A 17,397-nucleotide genomic window follows, 5' to 3' on the forward strand; every position below is an offset into this window, starting at 1 on the left:
GGTGAAACCTTTAGTCCAGTTGTTAATCATTCTATTATTCATCTTATCTTGGCTCTCTCTGTGCAGTTTGGTTGGATCGTTCGTCAATTGGATGTTCAAAATGTCTTTTTGCATGGTTACCTAGATGAAGAGGTTTATATGCGCCGGCCCGTTGGGTTTGTGGATCCCACCTATCCTGATCATGTATGTTGTTTACGTCGCTCTCTTTATGGTCTCAAGCAGGCTCCCCGCGCTTGGTTTCAGTGTTTCTCTTCTCATCTTCTTCAGTTGGGATTCACTGCCTCTAAATCTGATTCTTCCCTCTTCATCTACATTCTTGGTTCTATTCGCATCTATTTGTTGATTTACGTCGATGATATTCTTGTCACTAGCTCTTATTTCTGATTTGGGTCGTCAATTTTCTATGAAGGATCTTGGGCTCACTCATTATTTTTTGGGCATGGAACTTGCTCGTACTTCGTCCGGTCTATCTCTTACTCATACCAAATATGTTATGGATCTCCTCAAGCGTGCTAACATCCACGAAGCCAAACCCGTGCTACCCCGGCTGTCGGTGGTCGTCGTCTTAGCCTTTCTGATGATGATCTTCTCTCTGATCCTACTGAGTATCGTAGTATTGTTGGTGCTCTTCAGTACTTAACCCTTACTCGCCCAGACATTGCCTTTGCTGTTAATCAAGTTTGTCAGTTTATGCACCAACCCACTGTTGTTCATTGGCTCGCTGTTAAGCGCATTCTTCGTTATCTCAATGGCACACTTACTCATGGGTTGCTCTATTCGCCCAACACCATTCATCTCAGTGCCTGTTCTAATGCCGATTATGTGGGGGACTCGACGATCGTCGCTCCATTGGTGGCTATTATGTTTATTTGGGTACTAACTTAATCTCTTGGAGCCCCAAAAAGCAACGCGATGCCTCATGCTCTAGTACTGAGTTAGAGTACCATCAGCTTGCCTACACTGCCGCCACTCTGTCTTTGTTACGACCTTTATTTCTTGATCATCTTCTAGTTCTGTGCCCTGAGCTTTGGTGTGACAATATTAGTGCTCTCTCTCTTGCCTCTAATCTAATGTTTCACTCTCGCACTAGCCATGTTGAGATTGATTATCATTTTGTTCATGAAAAGGTGGTGCGCAATGAGTTGCTTGTTGCTTATTGCTCTACTATTGATCAGATTGTTGATATCTTCACTAAGGGTCTATCTCCTGCTCGATTTTCTTTCCTTTAGTCCAAGCTGCATGTGCTCCCTCGCCCCGTCAGCTTGCGAGGGTGTAATGAGACGTGATTTAGTTTCGTGTTTTATTTGTATTTATTTCATAGATTTGCTGTATATAGTCCTTGTCTCTCAAGGACTTGATTCTTGCCTAGAAAAGGAAATCCTTTGTGTAGACACCAAGCAAAGTATTGTATATAATTATCATACGATTGTTCAATGAAAATCATCGAGAATATTCAAAACCTTTCACACATCTCCTCAAGCGGAAATTGTGAAGAAAAGAGGGTAAAACATTCAAGATTCACATATTCATCAACTTCAACTTTCTGAGCCATGCAATACTTAACCTCCAAGGATTTGAGACTGGAACTTGAAACAATAAATAGGGAATCCTCAAAAGAACATGAAGCTAGTGACAAGGACTCGACGGAAGGGCACTCCCACCGAATTAAGGAGAAGAGAGCATAGTTATCAAAGAAGACACTTGGCAGAGTCATTCTATAGTGAGGGTCTTATAACGCCTTTAGATGAGACCTTATCTTTTTATTATTGGATCAAACTAACGAATTAGATCTAGCGGCTAACCAATTTGATCCAACGGTTAAGAGATAGGACATCATCTAAGGGTCTTAGATAAGGCCCTCACTATATAATTCTACGACATTGGCATATGAGGTTTTAAATCCTATAGAGCAAAGCCTACTCCTAACAGAATTCAAAACCATCTTGAGTGTTACAGCAGGGGCAAGAAGAGTTTCTGAAAATCCTACAGTTTCTTTCCTTCCAAATGTAGTAGACAGATGCAGCAAGACAGAGTCGCTTGACAATGGATCTCACAGATTTTCCTTTCCAAGAAGATGAGGCCCAAGGAATTAACAGATGCCAAGATTGAGGAATGCCCACTCCACTACACTTACACATAACCTGTCTCCAGATAGGTTCAGAGTAAGAACACTGATCGGTTCATAATTGTATATCATTTTGTACCCTTCTAGCTTATGATTTGGTTATGTTTTTGAGTTAAACTTGTGCTTTTAATCCTTTTTGTGTTTATCTTTCAGTTCATTGAGCTTTAGGTAATAATGAGGGCTTTGGATAGTAAATGATGCAATCCATGCATGTTAGGGCCTAATTTGGATGAATGGATGAAGAGCTTAAAGACAAACTCAATTTTGGCTACAGTCCCCTGCCAGCCCAGTTTCGTAGGTCATATTGCAAGCTTTGTTTCAGCAACCTACATAGTTCGGATGAGGCCACATTCTTCATGAAAGTTGTTCCAATGGGTGTGTAATATAACATATCCAAAATTCAGCCCCATTGGATAAATATGGAGTCTGTTACCTAGCAAACACAGAGCCATGCTCAGGATGGATTTTATCAGCGCGCAAAATGAGTTAGCAATTTGTTTTGGCCTTAACTTCCTCCTCCGACCTTGGATTGGCCCAAATGATATATGGCTGGAAAGAAGACATTCTGAACTTCAAGTTTGAGTGCTTAAAGTCTTAATTTGCTTAAGGGAAGCCCAATTCGTAAGCCCTTGAAGTTGCTAGTCATGCTGACCTCAGGATGAGCTATTATTTCTGGTTGGAAGCTTGGTCATGGTGACAAGAAGATGAGCTAGGGCTGCTGGTGGGATTTATTAGTGAAGTGCATCAACCATTTCAGATTTTATAAAACAAGTGTTGTATGCATTAGCCATACTTAATTCAGATTTTCAGCTTCCTTAGGCCTATATATAGTGAGGTTTCCCAAGCTTGTAAACACACCCCAAGGGGGGGAGCTCTCAAACACTTCTCTAGAGCTCCCTTCCCTTCTCTCCCTCAAATTCTCTTAGTTTCATTTTCTAGTTTTCAATTGTAGTAATGAAATATTTGTGCTGAAAAGCTCCTTAAGTTTTTCCAAGTTCTACTTAATTTTCATTGTTATGTAAATTCTTTTCTTTAGTTTCAAGTTTGATTAGTTTCCAAGTTTCAATTATGATTTTTGTTCTTATTCATTATGCTTATAAGTTAATATGCTAGTTTGAATGATTGATCACCATTTAGGCTTGCATGTTAGCTATCTTGGTTTGAATTAAGAGTATACACCATGCTTTAATTCGAATTGAACTATGAATAGGAAGAGTATGTATGGACATTCGACAACAGGGATTAGATACATGCTTGGTTGTTTAAATTGTTCTTCTATGCTTAATGGGTTCCTAATGCTTAATTTTAGGTTAGACAACAAATGATCAAATTAGGGAATTAGGAACACAAGGTTATGACCACACACCATGGCTTAACCATACTTTAGCTAGAATCAATCCATTAATCTAATTGAACTTGGGAACTTATCTGCTTGAGTTAGTTATTTTCTTTCTTCCTTGTTTGATTTATTTCCCTTCTTTTTCATTTCTGTTTTGTATAGGGAAAATGAATTGGATCATTCAATCACCAATCCTCGTGGGATCGACCTCGCACTTACATATGCTATACTACCAAACGGCTCGTGCACTTGCGAGTATCACAAGTTGAGGATGCAACTGAACCCATTTTGGTGCAGCTTAATCTTCACAACAAGTTTTTGGCGCCGTTGCCGGGGATTGGCAACTTAGTTTGGTTCTATTTCTTTTCCCTACTTGTTTTATTTTTATTTTTCATTTTCATGTTTTTCTAGACAATTTCAAGTTTTAAAGTTAATGACGTTAATGGACAAGTTGTGTTTGTAGTCCAACAGAAAAGGACAATTGCCCAACAAGCAAGAGAACTGGGTTTAAGTCCCAGCTTACACAACCCATTGGTGCTTGTTGCTTTGAAGCATGAAATTGGATGTGTGTTGATTTTCCTTTTCATTTTAGTTTTTATTTCCTAATCCTTTTAATTCCATTTCAAGTTTGTGTGTTTGTTTTAGCAATTTATTATAGCTCAATAATAAATGGAGAGAGATGGCAACCTCAATCATAAGAATGGGAAGTGTGGAGCAATGGGAGAAGTCGCGACCTCCAAGTGCATCACATTCGACCTAATCGCTTCAAGGGGGAGCATTTCAATCCTTTCTCTTCTTTGAATTCTGTTTATTTTCGTAGTTGTTTTTGCCTTTTGGTCCGCGTTGAGTTCTTTGTTTTTCTATGCTGAATCCAACCATATAAAGAACGTGAAATTTGGACTTACGGTTGGAAAGTTATAGCCTAAAAACTGAACACAGGTCGAAGCTGAAAAACAGATAAACGAATCTGTCCAAATGGTGATAAACGGGTGATAGAAAGTGCTGTTTGTGTTTTTCTTTGGTTTATTGGTTTGTTTCTTTTAGTACAACAATTTATGTTGTTTGTTTGAATTTGTTTAGAGTACTTAGTTCATTTTCGTTTATGGTTTGTTGTTCCATTTTATCTTAATTTGTTTTTATTTCTTATCTTAAAAATTTTAAAATAAAAAAAAAAAAAAAAAGATTTTTCATATGAGCCGACTTATGGTAACCCCAGTGAGCACTTCCGTTAATACAGTGTCTAGGAGTTCTTTAGGCGACACCTTCGGTGTCTAAGAAGTTTGGGTTTTAAGCGGGACCATTGTGACCCCTCCAACCTTCCCGGATCCCCTGGCTGTGTTTTCTGAGGCCCTTAACTGGTCATCCGTGAGTTGCTTGTATATTCGTGTGTTTTTAAATTAAGTTTTCTTTATTTTCTTTGTTTTCTTTTCTGTTGAGTCTTTGTTTTTGTTTTGTTTCTGTTTTTGTTTTGTTATGTTAGTTTATTTATTTATTTATGTGGTATGGTTAGTTAGTTTATTTCTGAGTGTTAAAACTTTTTTTTATTTTATTTCAAACATTGCATAAAATAAAACAAAAAACAAATAAAAAAACAAACAAATAAAAAAAAAACAATAAAAATAAAAAAACAACATCTTCATCATCTTCTTCATCTTCTTCATCTCCATCATCATCATGGCTTGCCTCTATTTTCTCGCACTTGTAGAATCTGCAGCAGCTCCACATGGTCCTCATTTTTTCTCTGCAGTGCTTCCACGTGCTGATTGGCACAGTAGAGCCGCTTCTGCAAGTCCGCCACCATAGCCTTCAAGGAAGCTATTTCCTCGCTCATCGCGGCACACTCCCTTGTCCTCGCCAGTAATCGCATGCCCAAATTGGTAGCGGAGACCGCGTGGAGCACAGTTAAATTGTGGGACTCCTCTACCGCTGCCTTATCAGACCTCTGTGCCACATGCAGATGATCTGTCGGAGTGAGCTTGCTGCTAATCATGCCTCCTAGCAGCACTGCTCTGTTCGACAGTGCCTCAGAAAAGTTCGGTATTGCCTCAGCAAAGTTTGAGGCCGTGCCGTGATGATATGAAGAGTTTGGAAAGACAGTGTTTGGAGGAGCCCTTGTCTGGGCATTCGGTGGTGCAAGTGAGAGCTCAAGGTTGAGATCATCAAGGTGAGTGCATGAGGATGCCATTTTTTTCTGTTTCTGGATTTTTTGATGTTTTTCCTTGAGTTGCAGGAAGAAATGCTGGGTATCATCTGCTTGCAGAGGTGTGGTTTAAATAGACATATGCTGATGAGAGAGAGCCAACACCATTTCGGATTTCCCGGGCATGCTCGACCTAATCGCTTCAAGGGGGAGCACCTTTACTTTACTTTTTTTTTTTTTTTTTTTTTTTTTTTTTTTTTCCTCCGTGTTTTCTGGTGTTTAATGTTTTTGCCCGTTACTTTCATTTTCTAGAGCTTTGTGTTTTTGCTTTTCCCTTTCGGCTATCATCTTTATCTTATTTTAGTTAGGGAAATGTGTTTTCTTTTCCGTTTGTCGTCTTTGTTTTCTTTTTCTTTTTCTTTTTCTTTTTCTTTCTGCAACCTTACTCTTTTATTTCCGAAACAAAATAACGAAAATACAAAAACAACAAAATAAAATAAAAACAACAATAATGCAGTAGGAAATCATTTCTTCTCGGTGCTTGGTGTCTCGACCATTGGAGCTTTGAGTTTAGCCCTCTGGCTGTCCTCTTCCGGGGCTTCACGCACAGCTTCTTGGGGCTCATCACTTGAGCTCCCAAAGATCGCAATCTTAGCTTGAGCGTAACTACTCTCACGATCTGCTTGCTTGCGTTTACCCGGTCGGTCTAGGTCTTCCAGCTGTTTTCGCATGTCGCGAGAGTACAACTCTACCATCTTTGATAGGTTTCTATTCTCGTCCCGCAATACTTCTAGCTGGTGTCGATTCACCTCCACTATCCTTGACCTCTCCCTTTTCAAGCTTTTTATAGCAGTCTGACACTCCTCAACCATACTTCGCTCTGCCGCCAACTGACCTTTCAGCACCTCTACCTCATGGGACTTCGCAAGTAGGCGATGACCCAAACTTGCGACTGTTGCTGTACTCTGCACGCTCAGTGCCAGGGCATCGCTCACGACCCGGTTGTCATCCCTTGTCCCCAGAACACGTATATCTTTAGGAGTCACTAAATTTCTAGCCACTCCAATGGCAACATCGTTGTCTAGGAGTATTGAGTCAGTTACTGTCACAGGCCCCCGTGCGGAAGCAAAGTAGGGCATCCATACTGGTGCCGCTGCTTGGCCTCGTGTCTGAGTCGGTGGAGCTAGGTTGAGATCCAACGAAAATGGGTAGTTAGAGGCCATTTGATTTCTCACTCTCTTTTCTTCTTTCTTTCTTTTCTCTTTTGTGTGTTTCTGAGTTTGTGTTTTTTTTTACCCTTTCTTTTTACCTTTTATAGACTTAGTTTTTGCTAACCCTAGCCATTGGGGTTCTGAGTTCTGTGCGGCCCTTACGGCTTATCTCTATATGTCGCCGCACCCGTTTCCCAACCCCCCTTAATTGCATTTTCACATTTCACCACCTTCTAGTGAAAAAGTCGTCCCGCTTCACCCAAGAAGCTAATAATTCTGGCTTGGGGGATGTGACAGCTGCTTCTGCGCAGCGACACGTCCCTCACCCCTTTCACCCGTGACTTCCCAGGAACCAAGGCATCAGGGACCACACACTTTCTTTTCAGAAATCCCGCCTTTGCGCTCCCAATTCAAGTTTCATTTTATTTAAAAAATAATAATAATAATAATAATAACAAACGTGTGGGCTTCAGATTTCATTGTGGGTTAGGTTTTCACCGTTGTTAGGTTTCAAGGTGGGTTAACTTTCTTTTGGGTTGGGCTTTCAATTGTTTGGGTTTTGGTTTGCGTAAGACTGTCTGTTTAGGGCTTACTGTTTTGTCTGTTTAGGGCTTTCTGTTTCGAGTGTTTTACTGTTTCATTTTTTTTCTTTTTTGTTTATTTGTTTGTTTGTTTGTTTTGTAATTTTTATTTTTGTAATTATTTTATTTTATTTGTGTTTTTTTTTATTTATTATTTTTTTATATTTACTTTAGTACCTTTCATTTCTTGTTATGACATTGCTTGTTCCTAATTTTTAAACATTGAGGACAATGTTCATTTCTAGGTTTGGGGGTATTGGAGTTTAGCATGTAAAATTGGTTTTTCCTTAATTTAATTTAATTTTTTTTTTATTTGCTTGTTTTTATTTTTATTTTATTTTGTTAAGTCTTGCTTTAATTTTGATTTTGATTTTGATTTTGATTTTGATTTTGATTTTATTCACTTTCCGAACACATTTGATGAGATTGTGATAAATGTTTGCATGACTTAAATGAAAATTGAATTTTATTTATTATTTATTTTTTTTTTCCTTGTAAATTTTTATTGTAAAAAAAATAATAATTAATTAATTGATTAATTTGGCATCGTTCTAGCATGATATGTTCGAAACCTTCTTTGCACTTGCCATTTGTTTCATAATTTTCCAATTAAAGGATTTGCATGACCCAAAGAATTGTATCAAGCATAAATTAGACTTATATAACCATATAATGTGAGCTTTTGAGCCTTGTGCTTCATTTCATGAGTGTTATACACATACTCTTATTTTCTTGTCATCAAAGTTGTTGTTTGATCTCATTATTCATTGATTTGGTTGAACACTTAAAAGTCATTCATTCTTATGCAATGTGATTTCATGACATTTAAAGAAGTGATATTAAGGCCTTCTTTGGATCGTTTGTGCCTTTCAAGCTAACCTTATGCATGCTTAAGCATGATTTTCCATTGTTTACCATTTTGAGCCTACATGTAAACCTTTTCTTTCATTTTACCAATTATATTTCCTCGCCTTAGCCCGAAAAACAAATATTTACCTTTCTAAGGAATTCATGAGCTCTAATTCGGATGTGTTTTTCATGCTAAGTTTGGGAAGAGATATTACATAGAAGAAAAAAAGAAAAAAAAGAAAATCACACAATTGGTGAAAGAAAAGAAAAGAAAAAAGTTATGATTAAATGGTAGTTGAATGAAATTTTGTTTTTGGGTTTCATTTTTGGGGCTTCAAAATAATTTGGTGTTTGGAAAGGAGTATGAATCAATGTAAATGAAGGTATAAGGAGTTTTGATCGTGTAAAAGAAAAAATCTAATCGTGATGATTCGAAGTCTTGTAAACAATTGTTTTATGCTCTTATATTTTGAGTTTCTTGGACTTTGTTTTATCCATACCCTTCATTTCTTACTCACCTTACACCCTTGGCCCCATTACAACCTATGCTAAAGACCTAAATTGATCTTAAATGTCATGTGGTTGAATTGCATTTATTTTTCTACTTTTAAGTGTTTTGCATCCTTCTTGAGATCATATTAATGCAAGTTCTTCATCTTTCTATTGCGAGTTAAGTCCCTTATGGTTTAACTCTAATCTCATGTTTATAACTGAGTGTTGCATTGTAGCCCTCTTCCGAGTGATTCATTTGTGAGAGGACAATTTTGGTGAGATTTGAAGTTGAATTTTTGCTTTGTATGATTTTTGAAATTATGTGGAAACTAAGATTGGAGAATTTGTTGCATTTGGCTATCACACTATACACTTTGAGCATGTTGTGTTTTGAACTTTGCCACCTTGTAAATAATGTCTAAAATTGAGTTTTTATTGTTAAAACTTTTGAGTCATGTGCATGAGTCATTTCTCTTCAGAAAATGTTCGGAATGATGGTTTTGAGTTTTTATTTATTTATTTTTATTTTTGTTTTTGTTTTGTTTTTGTAATTATTTTTGTTTTGGTTTTTGTGTTTCTTTTATTTTGCTTAAAGACTAACAAATCTAATAAGTTTTCTAACCACTTTTTTTTGTAGAGTTAGTAAAACGTTTGTGGGTATCGTTTCTGTTAAACCCTCAGGAGACACAACTCCTCCTACTAGGGATGCCTAGAGGTTTAAAGGCTTGTTGCATTCGCTCAATGCAATCGAGTTACCTACGAAAGTGGTCTAGTTAACTTCTTGTTTTGTTTTTAACTTTGTTTTGTGTTGTTTTGCTCGAGGACTAGCAAAATCTAGGTTTGGGGGTATTTGATCGGTTCATAATTGTATATCATTTTGTACCCTTCTAGCTTATGATTTGGTTATGTTTTTGAGTTAAACTTGTGCTTTTAATCCTTTTTGTGTTTATCTTTCAGTTCATTGAGCTTTAGGTAATAATGAGGGCTTTGGATAGTAAATGATGCAATCCATGCATGTTAGGGCCTAATTTGGATGAATGGATGAAGAGCTTAAAGACAAACTCAATTTTGGCTACAGTCCCCTGCCAGCCCAGTTTCGTAGGTCATATTGCAAGCTTTGTTTCAGCAACCTACATAGTTCGGATGAGGCCACATTCTTCATGAAAGTTGTTCCAATGGGTGTGTAATATAACATATCCAAAATTCAGCCCCATTGGATAAATATGGAGTCTGTTACCTAGCAAACACAGAGCCATGCTCAGGATGGATTTTATCAGCGCGCAAAATGAGTTAGCAATTTGTTTTGGCCTTAACTTCCTCCTCCGACCTTGGATTGGCCCAAATGATATATGGCTGGAAAGAAGACATTCTGAACTTCAAGTTTGAGTGCTTAAAGGCTTAATTTGCTTAAGGGAAGCCCAATTCGTAAGCCCTTGAAGTTGCTAGTCATGCTGACCTCAGGATGAGCTATTATTTCTGGTTGGAAGCTTGGTCATGGTGACAAGAAGATGAGCTAGGGCTGCTGGTGGGATTTATTAGTGAAGTGCATCAACCATTTCAGATTTTATAAAACAAGTGTTGTATGCATTAGCCATACTTAATTCAGATTTTCAGCTTCCTTAGGCCTATATATAGTGAGGTTTCCCAAGCTTGTAAACACACCCCAAGGGGGGGAGCTCTCAAACACTTCTCTAGAGCTCCCTTCCCTTCTCTCCCTCAAATTCTCTTAGTTTCATTTTCTAGTTTTCAATTGTAGTAATGAAATATTTGTGCTGAAAAGCTCCTTAAGTTTTTCCAAGTTCTACTTAATTTTCATTGTTATGTAAATTCTTTTCTTTAGTTTCAAGTTTGATTAGTTTCCAAGTTTCAATTATGATTTTTGTTCTTATTCATTATGCTTATAAGTTAATATGCTAGTTTGAATGATTGATCACCATTTAGGCTTGCATGTTAGCTATCTTGGTTTGAATTAAGAGTATACACCATGCTTTAATTCGAATTGAACTATGAATAGGAAGAGTATGTATGGACATTCGACAACAGGGATTAGATACATGCTTGGTTGTTTAAATTGTTCTTCTATGCTTAATGGGTTCCTAATGCTTAATTTTAGGTTAGACAACAAATGATCAAATTAGGGAATTAGGAACACAAGGTTATGACCACACACCATGGCTTAACCATACTTTAGCTAGAATCAATCCATTAATCTAATTGAACTTGGGAACTTATCTGCTTGAGTTAGTTATTTTCTTTCTTCCTTGTTTGATTTATTTCCCTTCTTTTTCATTTCTGTTTTGTATAGGGAAAATGAATTGGATCATTCAATCACCAATCCTCGTGGGATCGACCTCGCACTTACATATGCTATACTACCAAACGGCTCGTGCACTTGCGAGTATCACAAGTTGAGGATGCAACTGAACCCATTTTGGTGCAGCTTAATCTTCACAACAAACACTCAAAGAAAAGGTCAATAACTGTTGGCCATGAGACCCATGACCTCCAACAAAATGAAGGGCTTACGTCATTAGACAAACGCCCATTAGCACCCAAAACTCTTTATACAAACTGAAAATGGACGATTGCCCGAAGCAGAAATCAGAAATAAAATTAACAAAGGAGCCAAGCTTGCAAATGAGGACTAAGGGCGCATTTGGTTCACGGATTAGACCCTTGGCAATGCATTCGTTCTTTTATTACTTCTTATTAGTTGACAAAATAAGTTTTCTTAAAACTAGCCAGATTTTTCAACTAATATGTTTAATTTCGTGTTGTTAGCCGTGCATGGCAGAAGCCAAGGTTAAACTTCAAATACAAATTTAATGGAAAACGTAAAATATAAGAAATCTCTTCTATTTGATATAGTTTTTCAGTTGTCAACAAGTAGTAATTGGGGCAATCAAATCAACACCCGAAGCTGCTAACTACTTGGAACGCAATCCAGGGACATTCTTAAGCCCCATCTTGCCAAGAACAAGCTTGGGAATGGCTGGAGGATTATCCAGCCCCATGCTTCGGCTAAACTCGTTAGCAAGCTCCACAAGCCTATGCTTATCGCGCCCCACTTTCTTATTCGAATTGTAATACCCAAGCCACGCTTGATATGCTGCTTCTTTGTTCTTCATCTCCACTTTGGATAGCGCTCGTTCCACCTGTTAGATACAATGCCAACATTTAATTTTGGATAAAACTGTATGCTTCAAGGAAAATGGGAAGAGAGAACTGAGAGAGACGGAGAAACCCACCTTCTTCGTAGTGTCTGGATCAACTGAAGGTACGGAACCCTTGGTTATTGGCAAATCATTAATAGTGGACAAGAAGAATTCCTCCCAAGGAGCCAGTAACAATATTCCTTGCCCTTCTTTGCCTTTACGACCGGTTCTACCAAGTCGGTGTATATACTGTTGTCTATCAGCTGGCACGCCCACCTGTGATTGCAACAAAAGGGGGGTGGGGGAAGCTTGGGTTTAAATCTGCGACAGCTGAAGTTCCAAAATAATATCTATCGAAACTAACCTTGGGGGTTAAACAAAGGTAAAGAAACTCAAGTCTTGTTCAAATAAAGTAACCAGTCTTGCATTACAAATTAAATGCCAAATTCTGAAATGCCTAGGAACTCTGTAAAAGATTCATAAGGAGGAATAAAGCAACAAGATATATATTTTTACCTTGTCAATGTGTCACAATAATGAATCTAACAAGCAACAACTAAAATGCAAAGTCCTAAATATTGCATGCTAAAAACAATGACAAATGGCCATGAAGTCAAGTAAAGTCTGCATAAGCTAATAATTGACATTGTATATTACCTGTATGACTAGGGTAACATCTGGATAATCGACCCCACGTGCAGATACATCAGAAGTTACAAGAATAAGACCCTTTGATTTCCGAAATTCATCAGAAACTCGGGTTCTATAACTCTGTGGCTTCCTAGAATGGATCTCCCTGACGTTCAAGTTCAGCTCACCAAGAAGGTCTGCAACCAATCGTGTGACCATAGCAGTAGTGCAGAATACAAGAACCTATGCAAAATAAAAGATGACATGTTTAGATAAGATTGCAATAATGGTGATGAAGACCCACATGTTTTGTTCAAGATTGTAATAACGGTGGTAACATAAATGCCTCTCTGAAAAAAGTCCGTGATATTACCGATTCAATAAAGTAGTCCTAATGACAAACACTATCAACTGTTCAACCAAAAGTTTAGATGCATGAAGTCAACAGCATGGGCTTTTGTGGTAATACAATGCATACCTTATATTCAACATCATCTGCAATATGCTCTTTAAGAAGAGCATATACTAGGGAAAAATGCTTGTCCAATGGAGCGACTAAATGCGTCTGTCTGACCTGAAATCATCCATCTTTTTAGAATAGAAATATCAACAATGCATAATAGATATATATATATATATATATACACACACACATATATATACACACACATAATATAAAAGAACCTACCTGTGCATGCGTCTCTTCACTGCCTTCTTGAACTGTATTGATATACTCATGATCTCTTTTCAAAGCAATGTGACATATTTGACGGACCTACAATCAGGAAAGATTGATGTTCACATATAACATATATATAAGTTTCTTTTATTTTTGTTCCCCCAAAAAAACACATTACCACACAAAAAAGTAGTGAACGAAACCTCTTCTGGAACTGTGGCAGAAAACAGAAGTGTCTGCCGTTGTTTGGGGACAGCTGAAATAATCCTTTCAATGTCTTTACGGAATCCCATATCCAGCAAATGATCAGCTTCGTCAAGTACAAGGACTTTGACACCCATCAGCCTAGTTGCAAAACCTGCGGTATTCTCAATGTGATCTTTGAGCCTTCCAGGTGTAGCTACAAGAATCTGCAAGTTTTTAATGTGTCAAATCACAAATAAACGTCTATAAACATGTATATGTTGACGTGAATTTTCATCTTTGTCCATAGTTGGCACCATTATTACAGCATACTCATAGCAAAGAGCCAGTATCAACCATTCATTCTTAAGCCTATCCCATGACATTCCAGCGCTTTGTCAATGTATAAGCTCAGTTGATGATCGACAGTGAAGTGAATAAAACAGGACATTACCGTAAATCACAAAGTCCTCCAGCAATGATAAAAATCTTACCTGGCAAGGGTTTGCTTGTATGCGTTTCTGCTCTAAAGCAAGTCTTGTACCTCCAATCACAACTTGAACGCCAATAGAAGGATGATACTTCAATAACTTATTGGCTTCTGCAGAAGCTTGACTTGCCAGCTCTCTAGTTGGGCATATTACAAGTACCAGAATTGGGGGTCGCTTTTGATCACGGGTAATAGGAGGTGATTTTACAACAACTTCAATTGATGGAAGCTGAAACAAAGAACTTCAACATCAAATAGGATCAAAAATCCCCTGCCGCTATATATATTAACAGTACAAATGCAGTGCCTTAAATAAATAAAAGGTAGTATGGACCATTCATTCACACAGACAGACACAAATGAGGTGTCATACCAAGAACGCCACAGTTTTTCCAGTCCCTGTTTTAGCCTTGGCCAGAACATCCTTACCTAGAAAACATAATTAATTAGAATAAGCACTTTAATAAAATGGACGCACATGGCAGAACAATAAACTCTAAAGAGGTAAAGTTAAAAAATTAAAAAACAGCCGTACTTATGAGGACACAAGTAACTTGACCTTATGGTTATTGCGGATTAAACAATGAAATTGATGGTTACTGGGGTTTTACAGTAGTCATCTCAAAGACCCATTGTTAAAAAACCAGATGGGTACTGGGATTTTACAGTAGTTATCGTAAAGTTCAGGGTTTCGTGCAACATTTTGTAAAGAAACAAACCTTTGAGTATTACTGGAAGAGTAGCCTCTTGTACTACAGTCATTTTTTCATATCCTGCATCCTTGATTCCTTTCAAGGACAGCGGAGAGACGGAACAGTGATCAAACCTGAAAACATTCAAGACAAGTTAAACAAGAAACGTATACCCAAATTCATTATAGAAATGGTGATTTATATATACCGAGATTCACTCAAATAAGAGTCAGAGCTTCCAGGTGAACTTTTCGGCAAAACCTTTACGCTCACTTCATTATCCGAACCAAACAAAGAAGTTGCACTTTTTTCTCTTAATACTCCATAGCCATCATCATCATCATCAGAAATAGCAGTGTCACTCTCTTCCTCACTAAGCAAATCCTCAATCCTAACACCCGTCGGTTTTTCCTCCTCCTCTTCAGTATCATCCATCACACGCAATGTTTTACCAGTCTCTCTTCCACCTCTTCTTAGACCCTCGACACCTCTATTCCTAGTAAATGAATCCGCTTTCAAATTTGAACTCGAATTCCCTTTCGAAAATGAATTTGAATTCCCGCGATTATTTCTGCGCGGAAACAGCCCGTCTTCCTTATCATCATCACTCTGAAATTTGTTATCAAACCGCTTACTTATCCCTGAATTTCTCGAAAAAGATTCATTTGGGTTGGGAAATCTTCGCCTGCTCGAATCACCAAACTCGCCACTTGAATTTGAATTCCCGCGATTGTTTCTGGGTGGAAATGGTCTATCTTTCTTATCGCCCTCAGATTTATTATCGAACCGCTTACTTATACCTCCATTTCTCGGAAATGACTGATTTGGGGACCGAAAATCTCGCCTTCTAGACTCACCAAAATCGCCCGAGTCACTCTCTCTCCTGCTCTTTTTCATCGGATAAGACTCTCTGTCAGTACCCCTCTCTCTAACCCTACCTCTACGACCCTCCAATTCGTCCTCGCGGCCACGGGGCGAGACACTCCTCAACTCGCTGACCCAGTCACTGAGCTCAGCCTCGTCCTCTATCAGGCTCTTCGAAGCTCCACCCGCCCTTCTCTCATACCCACGTGGCAACTCGGAGCCCGATCCAGTTCTGGGGCCTCGGAAGGCACGAGTCGAGAATGCCCGCTCAGTCTGCAACGAACGACGAAAACCTAAGCCCATGTACCTCAGCCTCAATGGGAAGACCCGAGACAAAATGGGCACGGCCCGAGAGGACGAAAGGGTAGGCGCGAACTTCATGGGTGGGAAATGGGTCGCCGGAAGAGAAGTGCTGAGGAGTCGGAGTTGGGGTAAGAGTCTAACGGGCATGAACGTAGTCGAAAATGACGTCGTTTTCATGGAGGTTCTTGTGGTGGAGAGGTGTGAGAAGTCCCCGAAATGGGGATTTAGGGTTTAGGGTTTTACGGAAATGCAAGTGATCGTTTTTATAGTTTAGGATAGGATAGGATAGGGTTGGGTTTAGGCTCCAAACATAAACGACACCGTTTTTATTCGAGTGCTGGTGTGTATAAACCCACACCAGTGACGTTCGGTCCTTTTTGCTTTTTCAAAGGCTGGCCCGTCATAGACTCGGAATTTTGTCAAAACTAGTCTGGCCCAAATCAACATTTGTTTGCTGCCAAAGAGACACCAAGCATTTCACACCATCAAATTTGGCCAACCATAAATTAGAAATTTTTTAAAGAAAAATTGACAATGCGAATATGTAGGGGACGGGGATCAAACTTGAGTGTATGGAGGCGGGCACACTGCCTTGACGAACCAGTCTAACCCACATCTGCTATAAATTTAATTATTTACCCAAAAAAAAATGGAAGAAACAATTCGCTACGCACTAGGCAAGGTGAGGTCGAATTTACCACCCTCATATCCATCCCCGATTTCCCGCCTCTAGACACGAATTTTATATTAGATATGCATGTCTCTAATATAAAATTATAACACACAAAAAGAGTAAAATCATAAAATAAAATAAAAACTAAATACATAATTTTCTTTTTAATAATTCGAGATGGCAAAGAGGAAAATAATGTGTAGCGGCAAAACCCTGCAAGCAATGTTTATTAGAATCAATAATGAACGACTAACAACCGTTGATCAAGCTTATAACCAAGATCTAGAAAGACTCGGAAGTGGCCTAAAGTACTATGCTCCCTTATTTGGGCTGACACAACTCTTGAGTTGTTAAAGAGCAAAAACCAAAATTACCAAGAGCATGGACAAAAGTCACATAAGCATGAAGTAGAAAGAAGGTAGAAGATAAAGATGATATGAATGAAAGTGGTCCTTGCCTCCCTCCAATAATTCCCTAATAGGTCTGAACAACCTTCGGGCCCCAAACATTGCTACAAACAAACAAACACAACAAAACCTTTTATCAAAGAGGTTTTTTTTTTTGGATTCAAGAGGTGTCTGAGTTGTCTGTTGCATACTAAGAAATTAGATTGGACGTCTTGATGCATACAATGGGACTTTTTATATAATCCGCTTTTTTCTATAATGCTTTTCAACCTGAAACAGTAATTTCCAATACGATGATGCCACGCTGCTGCTCATGAAAACTGACTTTTTAGAATTGGAAAAAGGAGCTAGGCAAAAGACAAAGGTATTTTTGCTTTCCTTCGCACCATCATTTTCTGAGTTTGTGTTGTTGTGTTCATGATTGAAAAGAATGCTTAAATCAAATTCAAAATTCAATCAAATATTTATCTCTAGTATGGAATTCTGATTGTGGAAGCAAATTATCTCACTCTAGGTCAAATAATTAGGCCAACCAATTTGGAAATTATTTGACCTAATTGGGAGTTACCTAGCTCAATTGGGAA

At 38.3% G+C, this 17,397-nt stretch overlaps 1 protein-coding gene across 1 annotated transcript; it reads right to left on the reverse strand.

Moving 5' to 3' along the window:
• Positions 1 to 11,574: 11,574 nt before the first annotated feature.
• On the reverse strand, positions 11,575 to 15,985 carry LOC110757836 (DEAD-box ATP-dependent RNA helicase 31). The gene is made up of 10 exons (XM_021959573.2): positions 14,775 to 15,985; positions 14,594 to 14,700; positions 14,248 to 14,303; positions 13,879 to 14,103; positions 13,405 to 13,611; positions 13,211 to 13,297; positions 13,001 to 13,096; positions 12,550 to 12,765; positions 11,986 to 12,168; positions 11,575 to 11,892 (listed from the first exon to the last, which is right to left on the reverse strand). The coding sequence occupies exons 1-10, from the start codon at positions 15,908 to 15,910 to the stop codon at positions 11,665 to 11,667; spliced, it is 2,541 nt and encodes an 846-aa protein (XP_021815265.1). The 5' UTR covers positions 15,911 to 15,985; the 3' UTR covers positions 11,575 to 11,664.
• Positions 15,986 to 17,397: the final 1,412 nt, after the last annotated feature.

This window comes from Prunus avium, chromosome 2, assembly GCF_965620075.1.
Source record: "Prunus avium chromosome 2, drPruAviu1.hap1.1, whole genome shotgun sequence".
NCBI classification, from domain to species: Eukaryota; Viridiplantae; Streptophyta; class Magnoliopsida; order Rosales; family Rosaceae; genus Prunus; species Prunus avium.

Excerpts from the sequence above, each read along its gene's own strand:
- LOC110757836 (XM_021959573.2), bottom strand. The coding sequence starts at position 15,910 with ATGAAAACGACGTCATTTTCGACTACGTTCATGCCCGTTAGACTCTTA. Across the intron at positions 14,104-14,247 it reads GAAAAACTGTGGCGTTCTTG|CTTCCATCAATTGAAGTTGT; the intron begins GTATGACACCTC and ends TCTTTGTTTCAG. Across the intron at positions 12,169-12,549 it reads ATGTTACCCTAGTCATACAG|GTGGGCGTGCCAGCTGATAG; the intron begins GTAATATACAAT and ends TTGCAATCACAG.